Source organism: Kogia breviceps, chromosome 9, assembly GCF_026419965.1.
Source record: "Kogia breviceps isolate mKogBre1 chromosome 9, mKogBre1 haplotype 1, whole genome shotgun sequence".
Taxonomy (NCBI): Eukaryota; Metazoa; Chordata; class Mammalia; order Artiodactyla; family Physeteridae; genus Kogia; species Kogia breviceps.
Window position 1 is genome coordinate 28,707,479 of NC_081318.1, and position 22,351 is coordinate 28,729,829.

A 22,351-nucleotide genomic window follows, 5' to 3' on the forward strand; every position below is an offset into this window, starting at 1 on the left:
TGAGCCATTTGAAAATATGCTGCAGACAATGCCACTTTATTTCTAAATGCTTCAGTATACGTTTCCTAGGAATAAATCATCTTCCTACGTAACCATTGTAGCTTTTTCACACCTAAGAAATTAATAATTCCACGACATCATCTCACATCTCACATTTCAAATTCCCCATTGTCTCAAATGTCTTTTATGGTTTTTATTTTAATCAAGGCTTAATTAAGGTTCATTGTATTCATTATTACGTATCTTTAGTTCTTTTAATCTAGAACAGTACTGGGCTTATTGTTAACTAGGCTTATTGTGGTGATCATTTTGCGATATATACAAGTGTTGAATCATTTAGGTGTACACCTGAAACTAATATAATGTTAATTATACCTCAATAAGAGAATATTGAATGGAATTTAATATTTCTTAGAATTTTTTTTTTTTTTTTTGCCTTTAGAATATATCCCACAAAGAATATTCAGAGTGCTGCGTTCAAAAGATATCTGAATTAGTTTTTCTCTGTGGTTACATGTCAATGTGATATCCAGTTGGATTTATTTTTGTTTCTATTACATTTGCTTTAAATCCTTTTTGATTTAATTTTATTTTTCAAATAAGTTAAACATTTACAAGCTTCAAAGATTAAAACTGTATAAAAAGATGCGACACAGAGAAGTCTTGCTCTCATCTTAATCCCTTACATCCCATTCCCAGACACCCTATAGGTTACTATTTTCATTAGTTTCTGATCTATCATTCCTATGTTTCTTCTCGCAAAAATAAGCATATGTGTATGTGTGTGTATGTACGTGTTTTCTTATTTTCCCTTCAATCTTATACAGAACGTTGTGTACTGTATATACTCTTTTGCACACTGCTTTGTTCTATGGCATATCCTGGAAATCACTTCATGTCAGTTCATAGAGATCAGCTTCATTCTATTTAATGGCTGCTATAATTACTCCATTATTTATCATGATTTATTTAACCAGTCTACTATAAATGGGCAAATAGATTGTTTTCAGAGAAACCAGGTATGAACCATATGTTCATTTTTTTACTTTCTTTCCTATTCATTTGTACTTTCCTTTGAAGTAGATTCCTAACTATTTTTATCTTCATTTTATTCAACTGCCATCTAAGACGCTTTAAAAATTCTGCCTGGATCATGCTACCCCTTTATTTAAAAAGCTGAAATGATTGTCTATTGCCTCCATGTACTAGCTATGTAATCTCAGTTTAATGTGTAAGACTCAGGTTTCCCATTGATAAAATGGGGATAATAATAGTACCTACCTCATGGGAGTTTTGAGAATTAAATGAGATAATTCGCCCAAAGAGCTTAGCAAAGCACATAGTAATTTATTAATAAATGTCAATGATTATTTTAATTATCCAATAAAGCTCATATTCACCATAATAATATACAGTCTATTTTTCTAAATTGATTCACTTATTATGCCCTAAACATCTCCTTACTTTCCCGTCTCCATATTTGTATATATTCCTTCAATATCTCTTACTGATATTGCCACCTTGTATTTCCTATCTCCATCCCTCCAAATCCTACCCAGCCTTTTAGATTAATTTAAATTTCCACATTTCCTTGATCATCTCACCTGGGAGTTATCTCAATATCCATTAAATTAATATATCACTTAGATTATGCTACTCATAATGTTCCTTTGAATTTAGCCTCATGCACTGTGCCTCCGACTTCTTTTTACAATATTTTGTGAGCTCCTTTACAGGAGAGATCTTGTCTCTGTTTCTTAGTGTCTTATCTCATCTGTAGCACAGTCCATGGAACAGAGTAGGGCAGTAATAAATACTAACTGAACAACAACAGCAAAAAAGGAAAATATTGCAGATATGTCTTTCCTTTAAAAGTATACCTGGGGCTTCCCTGGTGGCGCAGTGGTTGAGAGTCCGCCTGCCGATGCAGGGGACGCGGGTTCGTGTCCCGGTCCGGGAGGATCCCGCATGCCGCGGAGCGGCTGGGCCCGTGAGCCATGGCCGCTGAGCCTGCGCGTCCGGAGCCTGTGCTCCGCAACCGGAGAGGCCACAACATTGAGAGGCCCGCGTACCGCAAAAAAAAAAAAAAAAAACCTAAAAGTAATAAATTACTATTCAGCATTTAATGTTTCAGGGCATTGTTGGTACAAAGTATACATTTTACATGTATATTTAAATCACATGTGTTAGCGGTTATGGTCAAACTATTAACTGTTCTTAGATTAAAGTATGTGCTGAATTTTCTAATGTTTTGTTTCTGGTACAAAAGTCAAACATGTTAGATTGATCGTTAGCCAACAAGTAAGAATATTAGAAGTAGTTTTTCTATTATTTGTTCCTTATATTTTTTTCCTTCAAAAGGTTGTGACTTTAACTGCTACATTTATTTATTAAAGAAAATATGAATACAACAAATCAGGAGAATGACTTTTCGTCAAAATTACATTCCCAGGAATATGTCAAAGCTGGTGGCATTCTTCAGGAGGATATTTCTGAAGCTTGTTTGATTTTGGGAGTTAAAAGACCCCCAGAGGAAAAATTAATGCCTAAGAAAACCTATGCATTCTTCTCCCACACCATAAAGGCTCAGGAGGCCAATATGGGTTTGTTGGATGAGATCCTAAAACAGGTAATGAGTGGGCAATATTCATAAGTGTTAACATAGAAACATATACTTTTTAAACTTTTAACTGTCAAGTGGAGTTTTAGTTTTCTTTCAGCATCTAGAAAATGCATCACGTATTCACCTCAGTAGGAGAGGTGATCTGCAGTTAGTGCTTGTATAGTTCTGCTGTTCTTCGGGCTCCTCTGCTGGGCAGGTTTGGAGTTTGTGATAAGAGGAGCCAAACACATTTCATTCCTTTGTATTCTGGAATGGGAAGAATGATAGAAGCATTTGCTCCAAATGATTATTAAGTTCTAAGGTTAATAGTACAAATATTAGCAAGTAGAATTTTAGAGCTAAAAGGGACCTCAGGGATCATATAACTTACCACCGTAATTTTTCAAATGGAGCCCAGAGAGGGGAAGTGACTTGACTGAGGCTGCACAGCTCTGTAGTACCAGAACTGTACTGGAAGCTATTTTTACATTTATTAACATTCATAAGGAAAAGAAACTTTTTTTGAGGTGTAAATACTGTGGAAAAACTATCATCTATTTAAAATACAGAGCATTCACTCAACAAATATTTACCAAGTGCCTACAATGTGTCTGACACTGATCACTGCAATGAACATAGCTTAAAGGTTATGTAAGCTAAGCTAGTGCTGGGCACTAGGGGAGGTGATAACGCTACTTGAAATAGGATGATCAGGGAGTGCCTCATTGCAATATTGGCATTGAGCAAAAATTTGAAAGAGGCAAAGGATCAAGCCATATCCATCTGGGAAAAGCCTTCCAACCTGAGAGAACAGTAGTGCAAAAGCCTGACAGACAGTCTTTTGGAAAGGAGGATTAGAGTTAATCATATTCTAAAATGCTTATTCTGCCTGCTCTGTGAATAAAAGTTGGAGACGGGAGAAGGAGAGCAAAATTGATAAGGAGATTGTTAGTCTAGACTAGTCCAGATGCTAGGCTACAAATGATATTGAGGGCGGCAGGAGTGGAGGTCATGACACATGGACAAATCTTGGATGTATTTCAGAGGGCTGATCCTACAGGATTCATGGATGAGATGAATGTGGACTATGGGAGAAAGAGGGGAGTCAGAGATGACTCCAAGATTTTGGTTTGAGTAACTTAAAGGAGTTGCCTTAGATTGACATGATGCTACTTCACAAGGAGCAGGCTTGGATGGGAGGACCAAGATTTGAGCTTAGGACCTGTCGAGTTTAATTTGCCCATTAGACCTGTAAGGGGAGATGCTGAGTGGGCCACTGGTTGTGAGTCTGTAGCTCAGGAGGGCAGCTTCTCCAGATCCACATTTTTCAGTTGTCAGAGACTAGATGGTATCTAAAGCCATGAAACTGGATGAGGGTAAAGAGTGAGTGTAGATGGAGAAGTCCAAGGTCTAAGCCTTGGGGTAAGGATGTTAGAGCATTAGCAACTAGACTTGAATCTGACAATAGGTAGAGGACAGGAGAGTTTGACAAACAGTAAAAGTAATGGAGGAAAATGTATTTTACATAAGCGTGTAGAATACATTCTTACTAATTTCAGATTCACTAAACAGACACTGTAGTTAATTTATAGTGCTTCATAAGAACCAATTCAAAAAGTAATTAAAGGAAATAATATTATAGAAGAATGTTTCACTTTAAGCAGATAAAACTCCTCAAAAAGTACTTTAGAAACATTTTTCTTTTTGGTTATATGAGGTTTCGTTCATTTCAAGAAAATTAATGAACACAGACCCAGCAGGGCTGCTTTTGGGCAACATTTTGTAACAAATTACTTGGAGTTGGATTAATATTAAATATTCTTAAATCCAAGCACATGGCAAAAATTATATCATCTTTGAGAATAGACTATTCAAAACATTCTATAATTCCAATGTGTCAGAAGTTTTTAAGCATGAGTTAATAGGACAGCTTGTGCTGTCCTTGAGCAGGCAGCTTGTGCTACTTTTAAAATAAAGTTCGCTTGTGAAAGGCTGGAGAGAGAAGAAAAGGAGAGAGACAGAGAAACAGAGAGATACTAAGAGAGACAGAAGGAGAGAGAGAAAGAGAGAGAGAGAGAGAGAGAATGAGATCGATTTGTGTGTATTGACTTGAGAGGGTGTATAGTTGTTATTTTTAAAGTAGAAGAGAGATCTGGGTGTATTTAGAATGGCTGAGGGAAAGGAACACTGTAAAGAAGGAAGAAAGAAAAGAAAGAAAAAGTTTGAGAGGTCTTGGAGGACATAGAATAAAGCTGGCATCTAGCTCACAGGGATTAGTCTCAGGAAAGATTTGGTTTTTTTTTGAGACTAGAGGGAAGGATGTGAGGATGCGTGGGGACAGTATGTGGATATATTTGTCAATGGTGCTGGGCTAAAAGTTAAAAAACATCATGCCTTTGTTATTTTATTGCCTACCATCAAGGGGGGTTAGCACCCTGCTAGGACCATTCTTTCATCTCTCATCACAAACCTATCATTGGTTTGTGACCCAGCATTTTCTAAATATTTCATGGTGCACCTGGCAAGTCAAGATATATATTTTATGAGGGAATACTGTGAAATAATCACTTGCTCATATATGTGTTGTACTCATTCACATTAAGCTGGATGGGTCTGGTTGAGACATTTTTTATTGTTTCTTCAGGAAATCCGACTTATTGATTATGAGAAAATGGTGGATCATAGAGGAATACGGGTAGTGGCGTTTGGACAGTGGGCAGGTGTGGCAGGTAGGTATGCCAGGGCTGTTACGTCACCCATTTTCTAAACTTGCCTAGGGAGTAACTGTGTTTTCTCTTTGCTGTGGCAAGGGGATGGGAGTGTTCATTTCCACCAATAAAAATAAACATGGGGGTGTGACTAAGGGTAAGGAATATCAAGGGAATAAAATAAAATTATTAAACTATATTTATTACAAAAATGAAGGAAAAGAGAGCAGGGAGAAGGACAAGTATGCTCAGGCTCTGAATTTTTACTGTTTGGAAGACGGGAAAGAGAGGTCAGTTTGGTGATGAGAAATCGAAGAATGGAAGAAAGGGTACAAGAGGGAGAAAAGGTACGGGGACAGGACCAACAGAGGAGCAGTCTAGCAAGCATACAAGCTGGAGTTTGGGGGAAAACAGCACTTGATTTTTGTCCCAGTTAGTACTTTGAACAATCTGTAGTTGAGAAAACACCACATGTTATAACTCTATATCAGATTAGACTACTTGAAGGTATGTAATTGTCAGAATAAGTAGACAGAAAATTTGTAGGGATAGAGGACACAAGACACTATCAACCGCCCTGACATCAGTGAAAGTTCTTGAGTACCCAGCACTCCACCCAGCAACTTACAGAATAGAACACATTCCTTTCATGTGGAACGTTCATCCAGATGGTCCATATGTTAGGTCACAAAACAATTTTTAATACATTTAAAAGGTCTGAAATCACAGAGTATGTGCTCTGACTATAATAAAATTGATTTTGGAATTATAATACAAAGATATAAAGGAAATTTCCAAATATTTGGAAGATAAACAATGTATTTTTGATTAACCCATGAGTCCAGAGACATCACAGGAAAAATTAGAAAATACTTTGAATTGAATGAAAATTTAAAACACAGCACACCAAAATTTGTGGAATGCAGGTAAAGTGGTACTTAGCAGGAAATTCATAGCATTTAATGCTTTTATTAGAAAAGAAGAAAGTTCTTAAATTAGTAATCTAAACTTCCATCAGAAGAAGCTAGAAAATGAAGAATAAATTAACCCAAAGCAAATAGAAGGAAGGAAATAATATTGATAAGAGGGAACATCAATTAAATTAAAACAGGAAAATAATAGAGAAAATCAAAAGCCACTTCTTTTTTAAAATAAATAATCAATAAAATGGATAAACCTCCAGTTAGATTGATTTTTTTAAAAAAGAGAGAGAAGCCACTTTTTACCAATGTTAGGAATACAAGAGGAATCGTCACTATATGTCACGATATTAAAAATGATAAGGGAATATTATGAATAAGCCAATAAATTTGACAATGTTGACAAAATAGGCAAATCCTTGAAAGACACATCTCAAGAATAAATAAAACACTTGCATATCAATGTACAGAATAAATTCCACTCATAGGCATTTATCAAGAGAAAAAATTATTTTTTGTAAAGAATTATTTATAGGGCTTCCCTGGTGGCGCAGTGGTTGAGAATCTGCCTGCCGATGCAGGAGACACGGGTTCGTGCCCTGGTCCAGGAAGATCCCACATGCCACGGAGCAACTAAGCCCGTGAGCCATGGCCGCTGAGCCTGCGCGTCCGGAGCCTGTGCTCTGCAACGGGAGAGGCCACAACAGTGAGAGGCCCGCATACCGCAAAAAAAAAAAAAAAAAAAGAATTATTTATAGTAGCTTCATTCATAATAGCCCAGACAATCAGCAGAGGAATGGATAAATAAACTGTGGTACATCCATAGAATGGAATACTCCTCAGCAATAAAAAGAAGCAAACTACTTATACACGCAAAGTATGCATGAATCTCAACAACATTTTCCTGAGCAAAAGCAGACACACAAAGAAGAGTAAATACTTAAAATTTCATTTGTATGCAACTGTAGAAGAACCGAATCTATACAGACAGAAGTAAAATCAGTAGTTGTTTGGGGCCAAAGTTTGGGGAGGATTGACTGGAGTGATGGGAATATTCTGTATTTTGATTATGTTGGCGGTAATATGGGTGTGTGCATTTGTTAACAGTTATCAAACTATAGACTTTAAATTGGTGTGATTTGTTGTATATAAATTATTCCTTTAAAAGTTGACATCAGAAAAAAAGGTCAAAGAAAACCTGTCAGGGATATGGAGAGGGGACGTTCCCTTCCGGAAAAGAAGGGGAGAATGGATGCTGAGGTCTTTGTTACAGGCATGCTAAGTTTCTGCTATGTGAAGGACATCCAGATTGAGAAATCCGTAAGGTGGTTGGTTGGGTCTTGAAATAAAACATCTGCGTTAGAGATGCAGACTTGGAATCATCATCATACAGCGAGCACTTGAAATTTAGGAATTGATGAGATTAGCTAAGGGGAAAATGTAGAGATTGAAGAGAATAGTGCCTGGGACAGAATCCTGAGGGTGACCAATATTAAGCAAAGAAGAAGGGGCGCACATATAAAAGGAATGGGCCTGGGAAGAGGAGCCTGCAGAAACGTAGGGTGAAAATGTTCAAGCCAGGCAAGCTGAGGGAAGAGAGTCCCAACAAAGAGGGGTTCTACATTGCCAGATACCTCTGACAAGTAAGTCAAAATCTGAAAAGTGGGGCTTCCCTGGTGGCACAGTGGTTGAGAATCCGCCTGCCGATGCAGGGGACACGGGTTCGTGCCCCGGTCCGGGAAGATCCCACATGCTGCGGAGCGGCTGGGCCCGTGAGCCACGGCCGCTGAGCCTGGGCGTCCGGAGCCTGTGCCCCGCAACGGGAGAGGCCACAGCAGTGAGAGGCCTGCGTACCGCAAAAAAAAAAAAGATCTGAAAAGTGTCCACAGAGTTTAGCTGTGTAGGTCACTGAAATGATGGGGGGAGGGGTCATAGGGTCAATGGTGACTTCATTTTTGCTTATTCATTTGTTTTTGGTATGAGAGAAATGGAGGCGTGTTTAAATGTTGATAAGAATGAACCAATAGAGAGGGATAGAGAGAGGGCATAATTCAAGAGTAAATTCCTGAGAGAGACAGGAAGGGATGAGATCTGGAGCAAAGGTGGAGAGATTAACCTTAGAGAAAAAGAGGGGCACTCTTTCTGTTGTTTTAGCAGGATTGGATGTGGAGGGGACAGGCGGGGGTGCAGCTGGGTTAACTCTTTCGATGGCAGAAAGTTGGGATAGATAAGATGACTGCTGGGGCCCCTTCCAGATCTGAGATGCTGTGGTCTGTGCTTTCTCAGAGCATGGAGCAGGTCGGAGAACAGGTAGAGAGAACAGCTTCAACTCCTCCCAACTAATGGTCTTTCTATTGGTCTGATTCTGCAACAGGGATGATCAATATTTTACATGGAATGGGTTTAAGGCTCCTTGCTTTGGGACATCACACACCTTTTATGGTAAGACGTTTATTGCGTCTATTTTTTTTTTTTTTTTTGTAAATACATGTCACATTTTAAGAATAGAAACATGTCTCAGGTGGTAGACTGATGTGATCCATGTGTGCTTGCTTGCAGCACATTGGCATGGCTCATAACTACAGGAACAGCAGTCAGGCTGTGCAAGCTGTCCGAGACACTGGCTATGAAATATCTCTGGGTTTGATGCCAAAGTCGATAGGGCCCTTAACATTTGTGTTCACAGGGACTGGTAATGTATCTAAGGTAAGTTCCAACTGTCTTCTTTCTGTAAAGCAATCTGAAACTCTGAAACTAACCCAAAGGATGTGGGCATTTTGTGTACATTTCAGAGCCCTTCTTTTCCACGACTGGGCATTCTGTTCTTGGTACTTTACTTACCTGTGTACTTTACCCATAGTAAAGTGCAGTACTGGTCCAAACTTAGTGTCTTTGCTTTGAGTTGATTCCAAGCTGTCAGAGGCTTTGAATGGTTTTTCTTTTCTTTTCTTTTTTTCTTTTGAGAGGGATAACTCCTTGTTGTGTAAAGGTCTATTCTTAGGGTGCTCTATTTTACCTCCATCACTGAGATATCCCCAAATCTGGAAGTGACCCCAGGATGTAAATTTTACAAGATTTGGAGTTTTGCCAAAAGATGTTAAGAAGCTTAATTCAAGACTACTATTGTTACATTCTTCCTTCTGGAGTAGTTTCGAGGATGTATTTTTGATCCCCTAGAGAAACTTGTAATTGAAAAATAGATCTTTCTTCAACGAAAATATTTTACAAACAGGACATCACTATTTATATTATACCGTGAGATAGCCATCTGATATAAGTAGGAAATATAGTTTCCCCACTTGAAATAATTTCTGCAATGGAGCAAAAATTAAATAGAAATATTTTTATTGTACTGTCAGTTCTAAACCCCCTTGCTTCTATGCTGAATAACTTTAAGTAAAAAAATTAGGGCTTCCCTGGCAGCGCAGTGGTTGAGAGTCTGCCTGCTGATGCAGGGGACACGGGTTTGTGCCCCGGTCCGGGAAGATCCCACATGCCGCGGAGCGGCTGGGCCCGTGAGCCATGGCCGCTGAGCCTGCGCGTCCGGAGCCTGTGCCCCGCAACGGGAGAGGCCACAACAGTGAGAGACCCGCGTACCAAAAAAAAAAAAAAAAAAAAAAAATTAAAGCCCCTTCCAATGAGTGGTGTTTAAATGGGAATAAAAAAAGTTGGTTTGCAGGCTGCATGCAAGACGCTCATCTGTGATTCCGTGTTGTGGTCCCATTTGCAGGGCAGGGCAAGTTAAGCTATAACATTGTGGGGAAAATGAGTTGGAAGCTTTGCAGGAAAACGTATTGACTCTTTTCTGATGGACTTTTAGATTTTCACTCATGCATTATTTACAGGGAGCCCAAGAAATCTTCAATGAATTACCTTGTGAATACGTGGAGCCGCATGAATTAAAAGAAGTTTCCCAAAATGGAGGTAGGGAGGGCGGGAAGGGCGAGTGTACGTATCTTTTACTGTTTTTAACAGTTTCAGTGTTATAGGATTTTATCACCATAAACCTTTATCATTTGTGACCCACTGTGCTAATTTCTTTCTCCTCTGCAAGACCTGAGAAAAGTGTATGGGACAGTGTTAAGTCGCCATCATCATCTCGTCAGGAAAACAGATGGTATATATGATCCTGTAGAGTATGACAAGTATCCTGAGCGCTACATAAGCCGTTTTAATACTGATGTGAGTATCATACCTAGCTTTTGAGTTGGTTGCTCATGATACACTATAGTTAGGCTGTTTTTAAGGAGAGAGGTTGTGATTGTGTACAGTGGTTTTCAGTTCTCCATATTGACTTTTTGTGAGTCCTTTGGGTATTATGAGTTGTCCTTAGGTGTTGTTGGCTTTTCTTGGTGTTTGGAGTGGCCTTTGCTTCGTGGCTTTGGTAGTTGCTATGGGTATGCCCATTGCTTCACTGACTCTGTTTCTCCTTCAGGTCTGCATGTACCCAATTGCTCTAAACCATTTCCTGTGGGTTACTCTTTTCTGTATTTACCCTGAATTAGTTAGTACTGTTGAGAAACCACAGTGTCTATAAGAGTTGATCTCAACATAGTCCTATCCCTTCTATGGCCACAATTTGCAATCAACCTCAGCCAGCCATCTTGAAATACATGTCATTGATTACAGGGGACCAGAGTGAAAACAGTATGGCTATAGAAGACCCATCTCCACTGTACAAAAGTTACTTTCAATTCAAATCCCTCTGATGGGGACACACTGGTCTCGTCTTATAAGAAGGATAATATATTTGTGGGTTTTGTAGTCATTGGTCATGCAATAGTCCTTCTCAAAATAAACCAACAAAAAAAAATGCATGCATCTGATTATGAAAAGGAATGTTTTAAATAATTTTAAATGTATTTGAACAATATAACATTTCTAGATTCTGGTATGAAATTTAGTGTTATAGCATGTAGAGCATATTATAGAAGAAGAACTCTTACCTGTGGCTTGAGAATGCTTGAGATGCTTGAGAAATAGGAATTATAAAACTAGTTTCAAATAGAAAAATTTTGAATCTAGTAAGTTTCCATCCCTTCTCTTCCCCAATCACAGAAATATTGGTGATTGGATGCATCCCAAAACTTATAATGACCTAGTTACCATGTATGCATGCATGTAGCACATTTGCCCATGGAGCTTACAGATGTTATCTGATTTAATCTTCACATCATTCCTTTGAGGAATGGGGTATGCATTATCCCCATCAGGCAGGTAAGGAAAACAGAACCCAGAGAAGTTAAGGTAGCATGCTTTAGATCACATGCTGCTAGAGGCTGAGCTGGAAATAGAGCACTTGGTCACTTGAACTTCTGTTATTTCCTTTTTCTTGGCTATGCAAGGCATTATAGAACACAAATATTAATGTATTTATATTCATATATTTTTCTATAATGAGGTAATTTTCCACTGAAATCTGGGTGGGTATTTATTGTCTTTGCTTCGAAAGGTGGCCACTGACTTGGCAAATAACAAAGTCAATTAGAAATAACGTTAACTTATTTCTCATGAACTTTACTGATAGCTCTCTTTCAGCACGCTGCTTTGAAAAAGGCTATTTCCTATCTCGCTGACCTTGGAATATGCTTTACAGATTGCACCCTATACAACTTGTTTAATTAATGGAATCTACTGGGAACAAAACACCCCTCGCCTACTAACCCGCCAAGATGCTCAGAGTCTCCTGGCTCCAGGCAAGTCCTCAGTTGCTGGTGTTGAAGGCTGCCCTGCATTGCCACACAAGTAAGGACTTCAGCAATGATGGCAGTTTTCAGCAGCAAGGCCCACTGTGAGGGTATCACACATAGGGGACCCACATAGCACAGGACTTGACTATTAATAACCAGTTGTCTGCCTTATCTTATTTAATCTCTTGGAAATATTTGACAGTTAACCTTCCCTCCTTTTTTTTTTTTTTAAAAAAAAATCAAAGTATAGTTGATTTACAATGTTGTTAGTTTCAGGTGTACAGCAAAGTGATTCAGTTATATATATATGAATAAGGTGACATCCCGAAAGTTAGAAAAAGTGCTCTGGGCTTAACTGTGTTGAGTGATCAGCTGGACTCGGTGATAGCATGTTAGGGATAACTGAGATTGCAAGTTTTCTTTTTCTTTTTTTTTTTGGTTTGCTCTAGGGAGCAAGTTTATTTTTTTTATTGAAGTATAGTTGATTTACAATGCCGTGTTAGTTTCAAGTATACAGTACAGTGATTTAGTTACATATATATATACATATTTTCCTTTTTCAGATTCTTTTCCATTATAGGTTATTATAAGATATTGAATATAGTTCCCTGTGCTATACAGTAGGTCCTCATTTTTTATCCATTTTATATATAGTAGTGTATATCTGTTAATCCCAAGCTCCTCATTTATCCCTCCCTCCCCCTCCTTTGCGCTTTGGTAACCATATGTTTGTTTCCTACGTTTGTGAGTCTATTTCCTTCCCTCCTTCTTGGAATTCTCTTCTCTTCTGTGACTCCACACGTAGCTCAAAAGTAAGCTCCTCAGAGAAGTCTTCTCTTGCTTCCGCATTCCCAATCACTCTTCAGTCTGTTACTATATTTTTCCCTGAAATTCATGTGTTTATGATTTTTATTTTCCTGTGTTTATGACATTTCCTACAACTTAATCTCCTTAAGGATAGGGGCCCTATTTGTTTTGGCCACAGGTACCCAGTACGTTGTTTGACATACAATGTTCATTCAAATAATTACTAAATGTTGAATGAATTAGTTAATAAATAAATATTTGTGGAACACCTGGTCTGCCTGGCACTCTGCTAAGCTGAGAGATAAAGAAAAAATGTGGTTGCTACCCTCTGGCATGTAGCTGGCATCAGTTAAATTCCAAAGGAATGCTAGGAGCAATCAATACCACAAGAGTTTAGAAGAAAGTGGGAGCATGGGCTCGGCAAAGTCTCTAGGGAGGAGTGAGGAGAACAGGATTTCAAGTGATAGGATTGGCGCTTGATAAATATGGAGCCACCAAAGCACAGTTTAAGACAGTGAGTGGGACGGTGTAGCCCTAGTATAGGGTTTATATGGGTAAGTGGAAATTAGAGATTGGGCAGGAAAATTGTGGTCAACCTCAGAAGGATTTCAAATCCTGGACTGAGACTTTTGTTCATAATTCCAGAGATTTCTATGCAATAACACGTAAAATTATGTATTACTAAGCAGGGTGGAGGTAGTGTAGTCGAACTTCCTAAGTTCTTTAAAGTTGGCTAACTAGCTTAACTTTAGGCTGTTGCCAATGATTTCTCTAGGGAAGGGTTTTTTGTTTTTTTCATTTTTATTGGAGTAGAGTTGATTTACAATGTTGTGTTGTTTCTGCTGTACAGCAAAGTGAACCAGTTATACATATATATATCCACTCTTTTTTATTTTTAATATTTATTTATTTAGGCTGCACTGGGTCTTTTTTTTTTTTTTTTTTTTTTTTTTTGGCGATACGCGGGCCTCTCACTGTTGTGGCCTCTCCCGTTGCGGAGCACAGGCTCCAGACGCGCAGGCTCACGGGCCCAGCTGCTCCGCGGCATGTGGGATCTTCCCGGACCGGGGCACGAACCCGTGTCTCCTGCATTGGCAGGCGGATTCTCAACCACTGCGCCACCAGGGAAGCCCTGCACTGGGTCTTAGTTGCGGCATGTGGACTTCTTAGTTGTGGCACGCATGCGGATCTAGTTCCCCGACCGGGGATCGGTCCTGGGACCCCTGCATTGAAAGTGTGGAGTCTTACCCACTGAGCCACCAGGGACTCCCCTATCCACTCTTTTTTAGATTCTTTTCCCATATTGAGTACAGTTCCTTGTGCTATACAGTAGGTCCTTATTAGTTATCTATTTTATATATAGTAGTATGTATAAGGAGGGTTTTTTTGTTTTTTTTTTACTTTTATCTCTTTTCCTTTCTTGTTTTCCTCCATCCTCCTCCTCCTCTTCCTCTTCCTCTTTTTCTTTTTGCTTGGGGAGACTAAAACTCCTATTAGGAAGATTCTCTGTATCCCAAAAGAACAGTTTCCTGAACAGGTGAGCTGTAGGAAGAAGAGCTAAGGAGCCTAGGAAATATTTAGCATCTACATTGAAAATTGTTCAAGCACCTTTCATTTTTACTCATTTTTAATTCTGTTGGAGACTTCAGAGATACTTAGTTCACATCTTAGTATTGATGTTATTTACAGACTTGTGGCACTATGTGACATTTCAGCTGACACCGGAGGATCTATTGAGTTTATGACTGAGTGTACGACAATAGAGCATCCCTTCTGCATGTATGATGCAGATCAGCATATTATTCATGACAGGTGAGTTTGCTAAAGCTGTTAGATGGGGAGAAATACATTATAATGCATCATTTACTTCCTTTGATATACTACTCTAAAATACTCAATATTTCACGGCTTTATGAAGGCCATGCAAATTTCCAGAGATATGCTCAAGCATATTAAAAAATTTGGTAGAAAAACCACATTCAGATCTGAGCACTTAAATACACACACACACACACATACTACATTTCAATGAGTTGTGAAGAAGGGAAAAGTTTTATTTGAAAAGTCTTGTTTATTTTCCTATATACTGTGGTAGAAGATTACAAATGATTATGAAGTGTAAATAATGGAGTAGACATCTGGAAAAGTTAGAGCTTACACATAAATTTTGTCCATCCGAATAAAGCATGTTGCTTCTCCTAGTGTTGAAGGCTCTGGGATTCTGATGTGCTCCATTGACAATTTGCCGGCACAGCTTCCAATTGAATCTACCGAATACTTTGGAGACATGCTTTACCCTTATGTTGAAGAAATGGTAAGCGGACTGGTAGGAACACCTCTGTGGCTTTAAATAGGACTTTGGAGTGATCTTATGAATGTTCTGGTCTTCTATATCTAAGAAATCTGTTGTAAAATGAAATGCCAGCGTTTCCCCGAAGTACTTACTGACACTCTTATTTTACATATTCTGCATAATTGTTTCATGGGAAATATGTAACTGCCTTCATGCTTAATTACAATTGCATTTGCCTCTCATTATGCATACTTTATTAAGAATGTTCATGGCATGTGAGATAAGATTTACTTTATTTTCACTTTTTTTCTGCTTTCTAGGTCAATTCATATTTGGGGACATTCTTACTATACTGTGATTAATAGATTGGAAAAATCAGAAATACAGAAAATTTTGTTGGATTTTACTCACTCATGCTTGGTTAATTGACAGCTTATGTTCTGGTCATGTATTATTATTATTATTTTTTAACATCTTTATTGGAGTATAATTGCTTTACAATGGTTTGTTAGTTTCTGCTGTATAACAAAGTGAATCAGCTATACATATACATGTATCCCCATATCTCCTCCCTCTTGCGTCTTCCTCCCACCCTCCCTATCCCACCCCTCTAGGTGGACATAAAGCACCGAGCTCATCTCCCTGTGCTATGCGGCTGCTTCCCACGAGCTATCTATTTTACATTTGGTAGTGTATATATGTCCATGCCACTCTCTCACTTCGTCCCAGCTTACATTTCCCCCTCCATGTGTCCTCAAGTCCATTCTCTACTTCTCTGTCTTTATTCCTGTCCTGCACCTGGGTTTTTCAGAAACTTTTTTTTTTATTTTTAGATTCCACATATATGTGTTAACATACGATATTTGCTTTTCTCTTTCTGACTTACTTCACTCTGTATGACACACCCTAGGTCCATCTACCTCATTACAAATAACTCAATTTCGTTTCTTTTTGTGGCTAATATTCCATTATATATATGTGCCACATCTTCTCTATCCATTCATCTGTTGATGGACACTTAGGTTGCTTCCATGTCCTGGCTATTGTAAATAGAGCTGCAGTGAACATTGTGGTACATGACTCTTTTTGAATTATGGTTTTCTCAGGGTATATGCCCAGTAGTGGGATTTCTGGGTTGTATGGAAGTTCTATTTTTAGTTTTTTAAGGAATCTCCACATACTGTTCTTCATAGTGGCTCTATCAATTTACATTCCCACTATCAGTGCAAGTGGGTTCCCTTTTCTCCACACCCTCTCCAGCATTTATTGTTTGTAGATTTTTTGATGATGGCCATTCTGACTGGTGTGAGGTGATACCTCATTGTAGTTTTGACTTGCATTTCTCTAATGACTAGTGATGTTGAGCATCCTTTCATGTGTTTCTTGGCAATCTTTATATCTTCTTTGGAGAAATGTCTATTTAGGTCTTCTGCCCATTTTTGGATTGAGTTGTTTGTTTTTTTGATATTGAGCTGCATGAGCTGCTTATAAATTTTGGAGATTAATCCTTTGTCAGTTGCTTTATTTGAATATTTTCTCCCATTCTGAGGGTTGTCTTTTCATCTTGTTTATGGTTTCCTTTGCTATGCAAAAGCTTTTAAGTTTTATGAGGTCCCATTTGTTTATTTTTGTTTTTATTTCCATTACTCTAGGAGGTGGGTCAAAAAGGATCTTGCAGTGATTTTTGTCATTGAGTGTTCTACCTATGTTTTCCTCTAAGAGTTTTATAGTGTCTGGCCTTACATTTAGATCTTTAATTCATTTTGAGTTTAATTTTGTGTGTGGTGTTAGAGAGTGTTCTAATTTCATTCTTTTACATGTAGCTGTCCAGTTTTCCCAGCACCATTTATTGAAGAAACTGTCTTTTCTCCCCTGTATATTCTTGCCTACTTTATCAAAGATAAGGTGACCATATGTGCATGGGTTTTTCTCTGGGCTTTCTATCCTGTGTTCCATTTATCTATATTTCTGTTTTTGTGCCAGTACCATAATGTCTTGATTACTGTAGCTTTGTAGTATAGTATGAAGTCCGGGACCCTGATTCCTCCAGCTCTATTTTTCTTTCTAAGATTGCTTTGGTTATTCGGGGTCTTTTGTGTTTCCATATAAGTTGTGATATTTTTTGTTCTAGTTCTGTGAAAAATACCATTGGTAGTTTGATAGGGATTGCATTGAATCTGTAGATTGCTTTGGGTAGTATAGTCATTTTCACAATGTTGATTCTTCCAATCCAAGAGCATGGTATATCTCCCCATCTGTTTGTATCATCTTTAATTTCCTTCATCAGTGTCTTATAGTTTTCTGCATACAGCTCTTTTGTCTCCTTACATAGGTTTATTCCTAGGTATCTTATTCTTTTTGTTGGCAGTGGTAAATGGGAGTGTTTCCTTAATTTCTCTTTCTGATTTTTCATCATTAGTATTTAGGAATGCAAGAGATTTCTGTGCATTAATTTTTTATCCTGCTACTTTACCAAATTCATTGATTACCTCTAGTAGTTTTCTGGTAGAGTCTTTAGGATTCTCTATGTATAGTATCATGTCATCTGCAAATAGTGACAGTTTTACTTGTTCTTTTCCCATTTAGATTCCTTTTATTTCTTTTTCTTCTCTGATTTCTGTGGCTAAAACTTCCGAAACTAAGTTGAATAATAGTGGCGAGAGTGGACAACCTTGTCTTGCTCCTGCTCTTAGTGGAAATGGTTTCAGTTTTTCATCATTGAGAATCATATTGGCTGTGGGTTTGTCATATATGGCCTTTATTATGTTGAGGTAAGTTCCCTCTATGCCTACTTTCTGGAGAGTTTTTATCATAAATGGGTGCTGAATTTTGTCAAAAGCTTTTTCTGCATCTATTGAAATGATCATATGGTTTTTATCCTTCAATTTGTTAATATGGTGTATCACATTGATTGATTTGCTTATATTGAAGAATCCTTGCATTCCTGGGATAAACCCCACTTGATCATGGTGTATGATCCTTTTAATGTGTTGTTGGATTCTGTTTGCTAGTTAGTATTTTGTAAAGGATTTTTGCATCTATATTCATCAGTGATATTGGCCTGTAGTTTTCTTTCTTTGTGACATCTTTGGTTTTTATATCAAGGTGATGGTGGCCTCATAGAATGAAACTGGGAGTGTCCCTCCCTCTGCTATATTTTGGAAGAGTTTGAGAAGGATAGGTGTTAGCTCTTCTCTAAATGTTTGATAGAATTCGCCTGTGAAGCCATCAAGTCCTGGGCTTGTGTTTGTTGGAAGATTGTTAATCACAGTCTCAATTTCAGTACTTGTGATTGGTCTGTTTATATTTTCTATTTCTTCCTGGCTCAGTCTCAGAAGGTTGTGCTTTTCTAAGAATTTGCCCATTTCTTCCAGGTTGTCCATTTTATTGGCATATAGTTGCTTGTAGTAATCTCTCATGATCCTTTGTATTTCTGCAGTGTCAGTTGTTACTTCTTTTTCATTTCTAATTCTGTTGATTTGAGTCTTCTCCCTTGTTTTGTTGATGAGTCTGGCTAATGGTTTATCAATTTTGTTTATCTTCTCAAAGCACCAGCTTTTAGTTTTATTGATCTTTGCTATCGTTTCCTTCATTTCTTTTTCATTTATTTCTGATCTGATCTCTATGATTTTCCTTTTGCTAACTTTGGGGGTTTTTTGTTCTTCTTTTTCTAATTGCTTTAGGTGTAAGTTTAGGTTGTTTATTTGAGATGTTTCTTGTTTCTTGAGGTAGGATTGTATTGCTATAAACTTCCCTCTTAGAATTGCTTTTGCTGCATCCCATAGGTTTGGGGTCATTGTGTTTTCGTTGTCATTTGTTTCTAGGTATTTTTTCTTTTCCTCTTTGATTTCTGCAGTGATCTCTTGGTTATTAAGTAGTGTGTTGCTTAAGCTCCATGTGTTTGTGTTTTTTACAGGTTTTTTCCTGTAATTGATATCCAGTCTCATAGCATTGTGGTCAGAAAACATACTTGATACGATTTCAATTTTCTTAAGTTTACCAGGGCTTGATTTGTGACCCAAGATATGATCTATCCTGGAGAATGTTCCATGAGCACTTGAGAAGAACGTGTATTCTGTTGTTTTTTGATGGAATGTCCTATAAATATCAATTAAGTCCATCTTGTTTAATGTATCATTTAAAGCTTGTGTTTCCTTATTTATTTTCATTTTGGATGATCTGTCCATTGGTGAAAGTGGAGTGTTAAAGTCCCCTACTATGATTGTGTTACTGTTGATTTCCCCTTTCATGACTGTTAGCATTTGCCTTATGTATTGAGGTGCTCCTATGTTGGATACATAAATATTTACAGTTGTTATATCTTCTTCTTGGATTGATCCCTTGATCATTATGTAGTGTCCTTCTTTGTCTCTTGTAATAGGCTTTATTTTAAAATCTATTTTGTCTTTTATGAGAATTGCTACTCCAGCTTTCTTTTGATTTCCATTTGCATGGAATATCTTTTTCCACCCCCTCACTTTCAGTCTCTATATATCCCTAGGTCTGAAGTGGGTCTCTTGTAGTCAGCATATATATGGGTCTTGTTTTTATATCCATTCAGCAAGCCTGTGTCTTTTGGTGGAAGCATTTAATCTGTTTACATTTAAAGTGATTATCGATATGTATGTTCCTATTACCATTTTCTTAATTGTTTTGGGTTTGTTTTTGTAGGTCTTTTCCTTCTCTTGTGTTTCCTTCCTAGAGAAATTCATTTAGCATTTGCTGTAAAGCTGGTTTTGTGGTGCTGAATTCTCTTAGCTTTTACTTGTCTGTAAAGCTTTTAATTTCTCCATCGAATCTGAATGAGATCCTTGCTGAGTAGAGTAATCTGGTTGCAGGTTTTTCCCTTTTGTCACTTTAAATATGTCCTGCCACACCCTTCTAATTTGCAGATTTTCTGCTGAGAAATCAGCTGTTAAACTTATGGGGATTCCCTTGTATGTTATTTGTTGTTTTTCCCTTGCTGCTTTTAATATTTTTTCTTTGTATTTAATTTTTGATAGTTTGATTAATATGTGTTTTTGTGTGTTTCTCCTTGGATTTATCTTGTATGGGAGTATCTGCGCTTACTGGACTTGACTGACTATTTCTTTTCCCATATTAGGGAAGTTTTCAACTATAATCTCTTCAAATATTTTCTCAGACCCTTTCTTTTTCTCTTTTTCTTCTGGGACCCCTATAATTCAAATGTTGGTGCTTTTAATGTTGTCCCAGAGGTCTCTGAGACAGTCCTAATTTCTTTTCATTCTTTTTTCTTTTTTATGCTCTGCGGTAGTTTTTTCCACTCTGTTGTCTTCCAGGTCACTTATCCTCTCTTCTGCCTCAGTTATTCTTCTATTGATTCCTTCTAGAGAATTTTAAATTTCATTTATTGTGTTGTTCATCATCGTTTGTTTGCTCTTTAATCCTTCTAGGTCCTTGTTAAATGTTTCTTGTATTTTCTCCACTTTTTTCCCAAGATTATGGATCATCTTTTCTATCATTACTCTGAATTCTTTTTCAGGTAGACTGCCTATTTCCTCTGTATTTGTTTGGTCTGGTAGGTTTTTACCTTGCTCCCTTATATGCTGTGTATTTCTCTGTCTTCTCATTTTTCTTAACTTACTGTGTTTGGGGTCTCCTTTTTGCAGGCTGCAGGTTCATAGTTCCCGTTGTTTTTGGTGTCTGCCCCCAATTGGTAAGGTTGGTTCAGTGGTTTGTGTCAGCTTCCTTGTGGAGGGGACTTTTGCTTGTGTTCTGGTGGATGAGGCTGGATCTTGTCTTTCTCATGGGCAGGACTGCGTCTGGTGTGTGTTTTGGGGTGTCTGTGAACTTATTATGATTTTAGGCAGCCTCTTTGCTAATGGATGGGGTTGTGTTCCTGTCTTGCTAGTTGTTTGGCATAGGGTGTCCAGCACTATAGCTTGCTGGTCGTTGAGTGGAGCTGGGTTTTTGCATTGAGATGGAGATCTCTGAGAGAGCTTTCATCATTTGGTGTTACTTTGGGCTCTGAGGTCTCTGGTGGACCAATGTCATGAACTTGGCTATCCCACCTAAGAGACTCAGGCCTGACACCCAGCCGGAGCACCAAGACCATGTCAGCCACACGGCTCAGAAGAAAAGGGAGGAAAAGAAAAAGAAAGAAAAAATAAATAAAATAAAATAAAGTTATTAAAAATATATATTATTAAAAATTTAAAAAGTAATTAAAAAGAAAGAAGGAAAGCAGAGAGCATCCAAACCAATAAACAAATCCACCAATGATAACAAATGGTAGATACTATACAAAACAAGAAAACACAAAAAATGGACGTATAGAACCCTAGGTTAAATGGTAAATGCAAAGCCATACAGACAGAATCACACAAAGAATCATACACATATACACAAAAGGAGAAAAAGAAAAAATATATAAATATAAATATATATATATATATATAAAGGAAGAGAGTAACCAAATCAATAAACAAATCTAACAGTGATAATAAGCTCTAAATACTAAACTAATATAAAACCAGAAACAAATTAGACACAGAAGGCAAACCGCAAGTCTAGAGTTGCTCCCAAAGTCCCCTCCTCAATTTTGAGGTGATTCGTTGTCTATTCAGGTATTCCACAGATACAGGGTCCATCAAGTTGACTGTGGAGATTCAATCCGCTGCTCCTGAGGCTGCACAGAGCAATTTTTCCCTTCCTCTTCTTTGTTCGCACAGCTCCTGGGGTTCAGCTTTGGGTTTGGCCCCGCCTCTGCGTGTAGGTTGCCCTCAGGCGTCTGTTCCCACCCAGACAGGATGGGGTTAAAGGAGAAGCTGATTCGGGGGCTCTGGCTCACTCAGCTGGGGGAAGGGAGGGGTACAGAATGAGGGGTGAGCCTGTGGTGGCAGAGGCTGGCGTGACGTTGCAACAGCCTGAGGCGTGCCGTGCGTTCTCCCAGGAAGTTGTCCCTGGATCACGGGACCCTGGCAGTGGCAGGCTGAGCTGCACAGGCTCCCGGGAGGGGAGGTGTGGACAGTGACCTGTGCTCGCACACAGGCTTCTTGGTGGCGGCAGCAGCAGCCTTAGCATTTCATGCCCATCTCTGGTGTCTGTGTTGATAGCCGCGGCTTGCATCCATCTCTGGAGCTCATTTAGGCTGTACTCTGAATCCCCTCTCCTTGCACATCCCGAAACAATGGTCTTTTGCCTCTTAGGCAGTTCCAGACTTTTTCCCGGACTCCCTCCCGGCTAGCTGTGGTGCACTAGCCCCCTTCAGGCTGTGTTCACACAGCCAACCCCAGTCCTCTCCCTGGGATCCGACCTCCGGAGCCTGAGCCTCAGCTTCCAGCCCCCGCCTGCCCCGGCGGGTGAGCAGA

At 38.5% G+C, this 22,351-nt stretch overlaps 1 protein-coding gene across 6 annotated transcripts in view; it reads left to right on the forward strand.

Annotated features, from left to right (window-relative positions):
* The window catches only part of AASS (aminoadipate-semialdehyde synthase), a 76,548-nt gene that overhangs the window by 10,244 nt on the left and 43,953 nt on the right, over window positions 1-22,351 (forward strand). For all 6 annotated transcript variants that reach the window (XR_010842127.1, XM_067042275.1, XM_067042277.1 and 3 more), the window contains 9 exons: window positions 2,453-2,629; window positions 5,247-5,331; window positions 8,605-8,672; window positions 8,790-8,936; window positions 10,076-10,154; window positions 10,285-10,412; window positions 11,827-11,975; window positions 14,417-14,539; window positions 14,930-15,041. Coding sequence is in view for 5 of the 6 variants with exons in the window: in XM_067042277.1 (XP_066898378.1) it covers window positions 2,453-2,629; window positions 5,247-5,331; window positions 8,605-8,672; window positions 8,790-8,936; window positions 10,076-10,154; window positions 10,285-10,412; window positions 11,827-11,975; window positions 14,417-14,539; window positions 14,930-15,041 (1,068 nt within the window). In the remaining variant the exon portion in view is untranslated. The remainder of the gene's footprint in view (window positions 1-2,452; window positions 2,630-5,246; window positions 5,332-8,604; window positions 8,673-8,789; window positions 8,937-10,075; window positions 10,155-10,284; window positions 10,413-11,826; window positions 11,976-14,416; window positions 14,540-14,929; window positions 15,042-22,351) is intronic.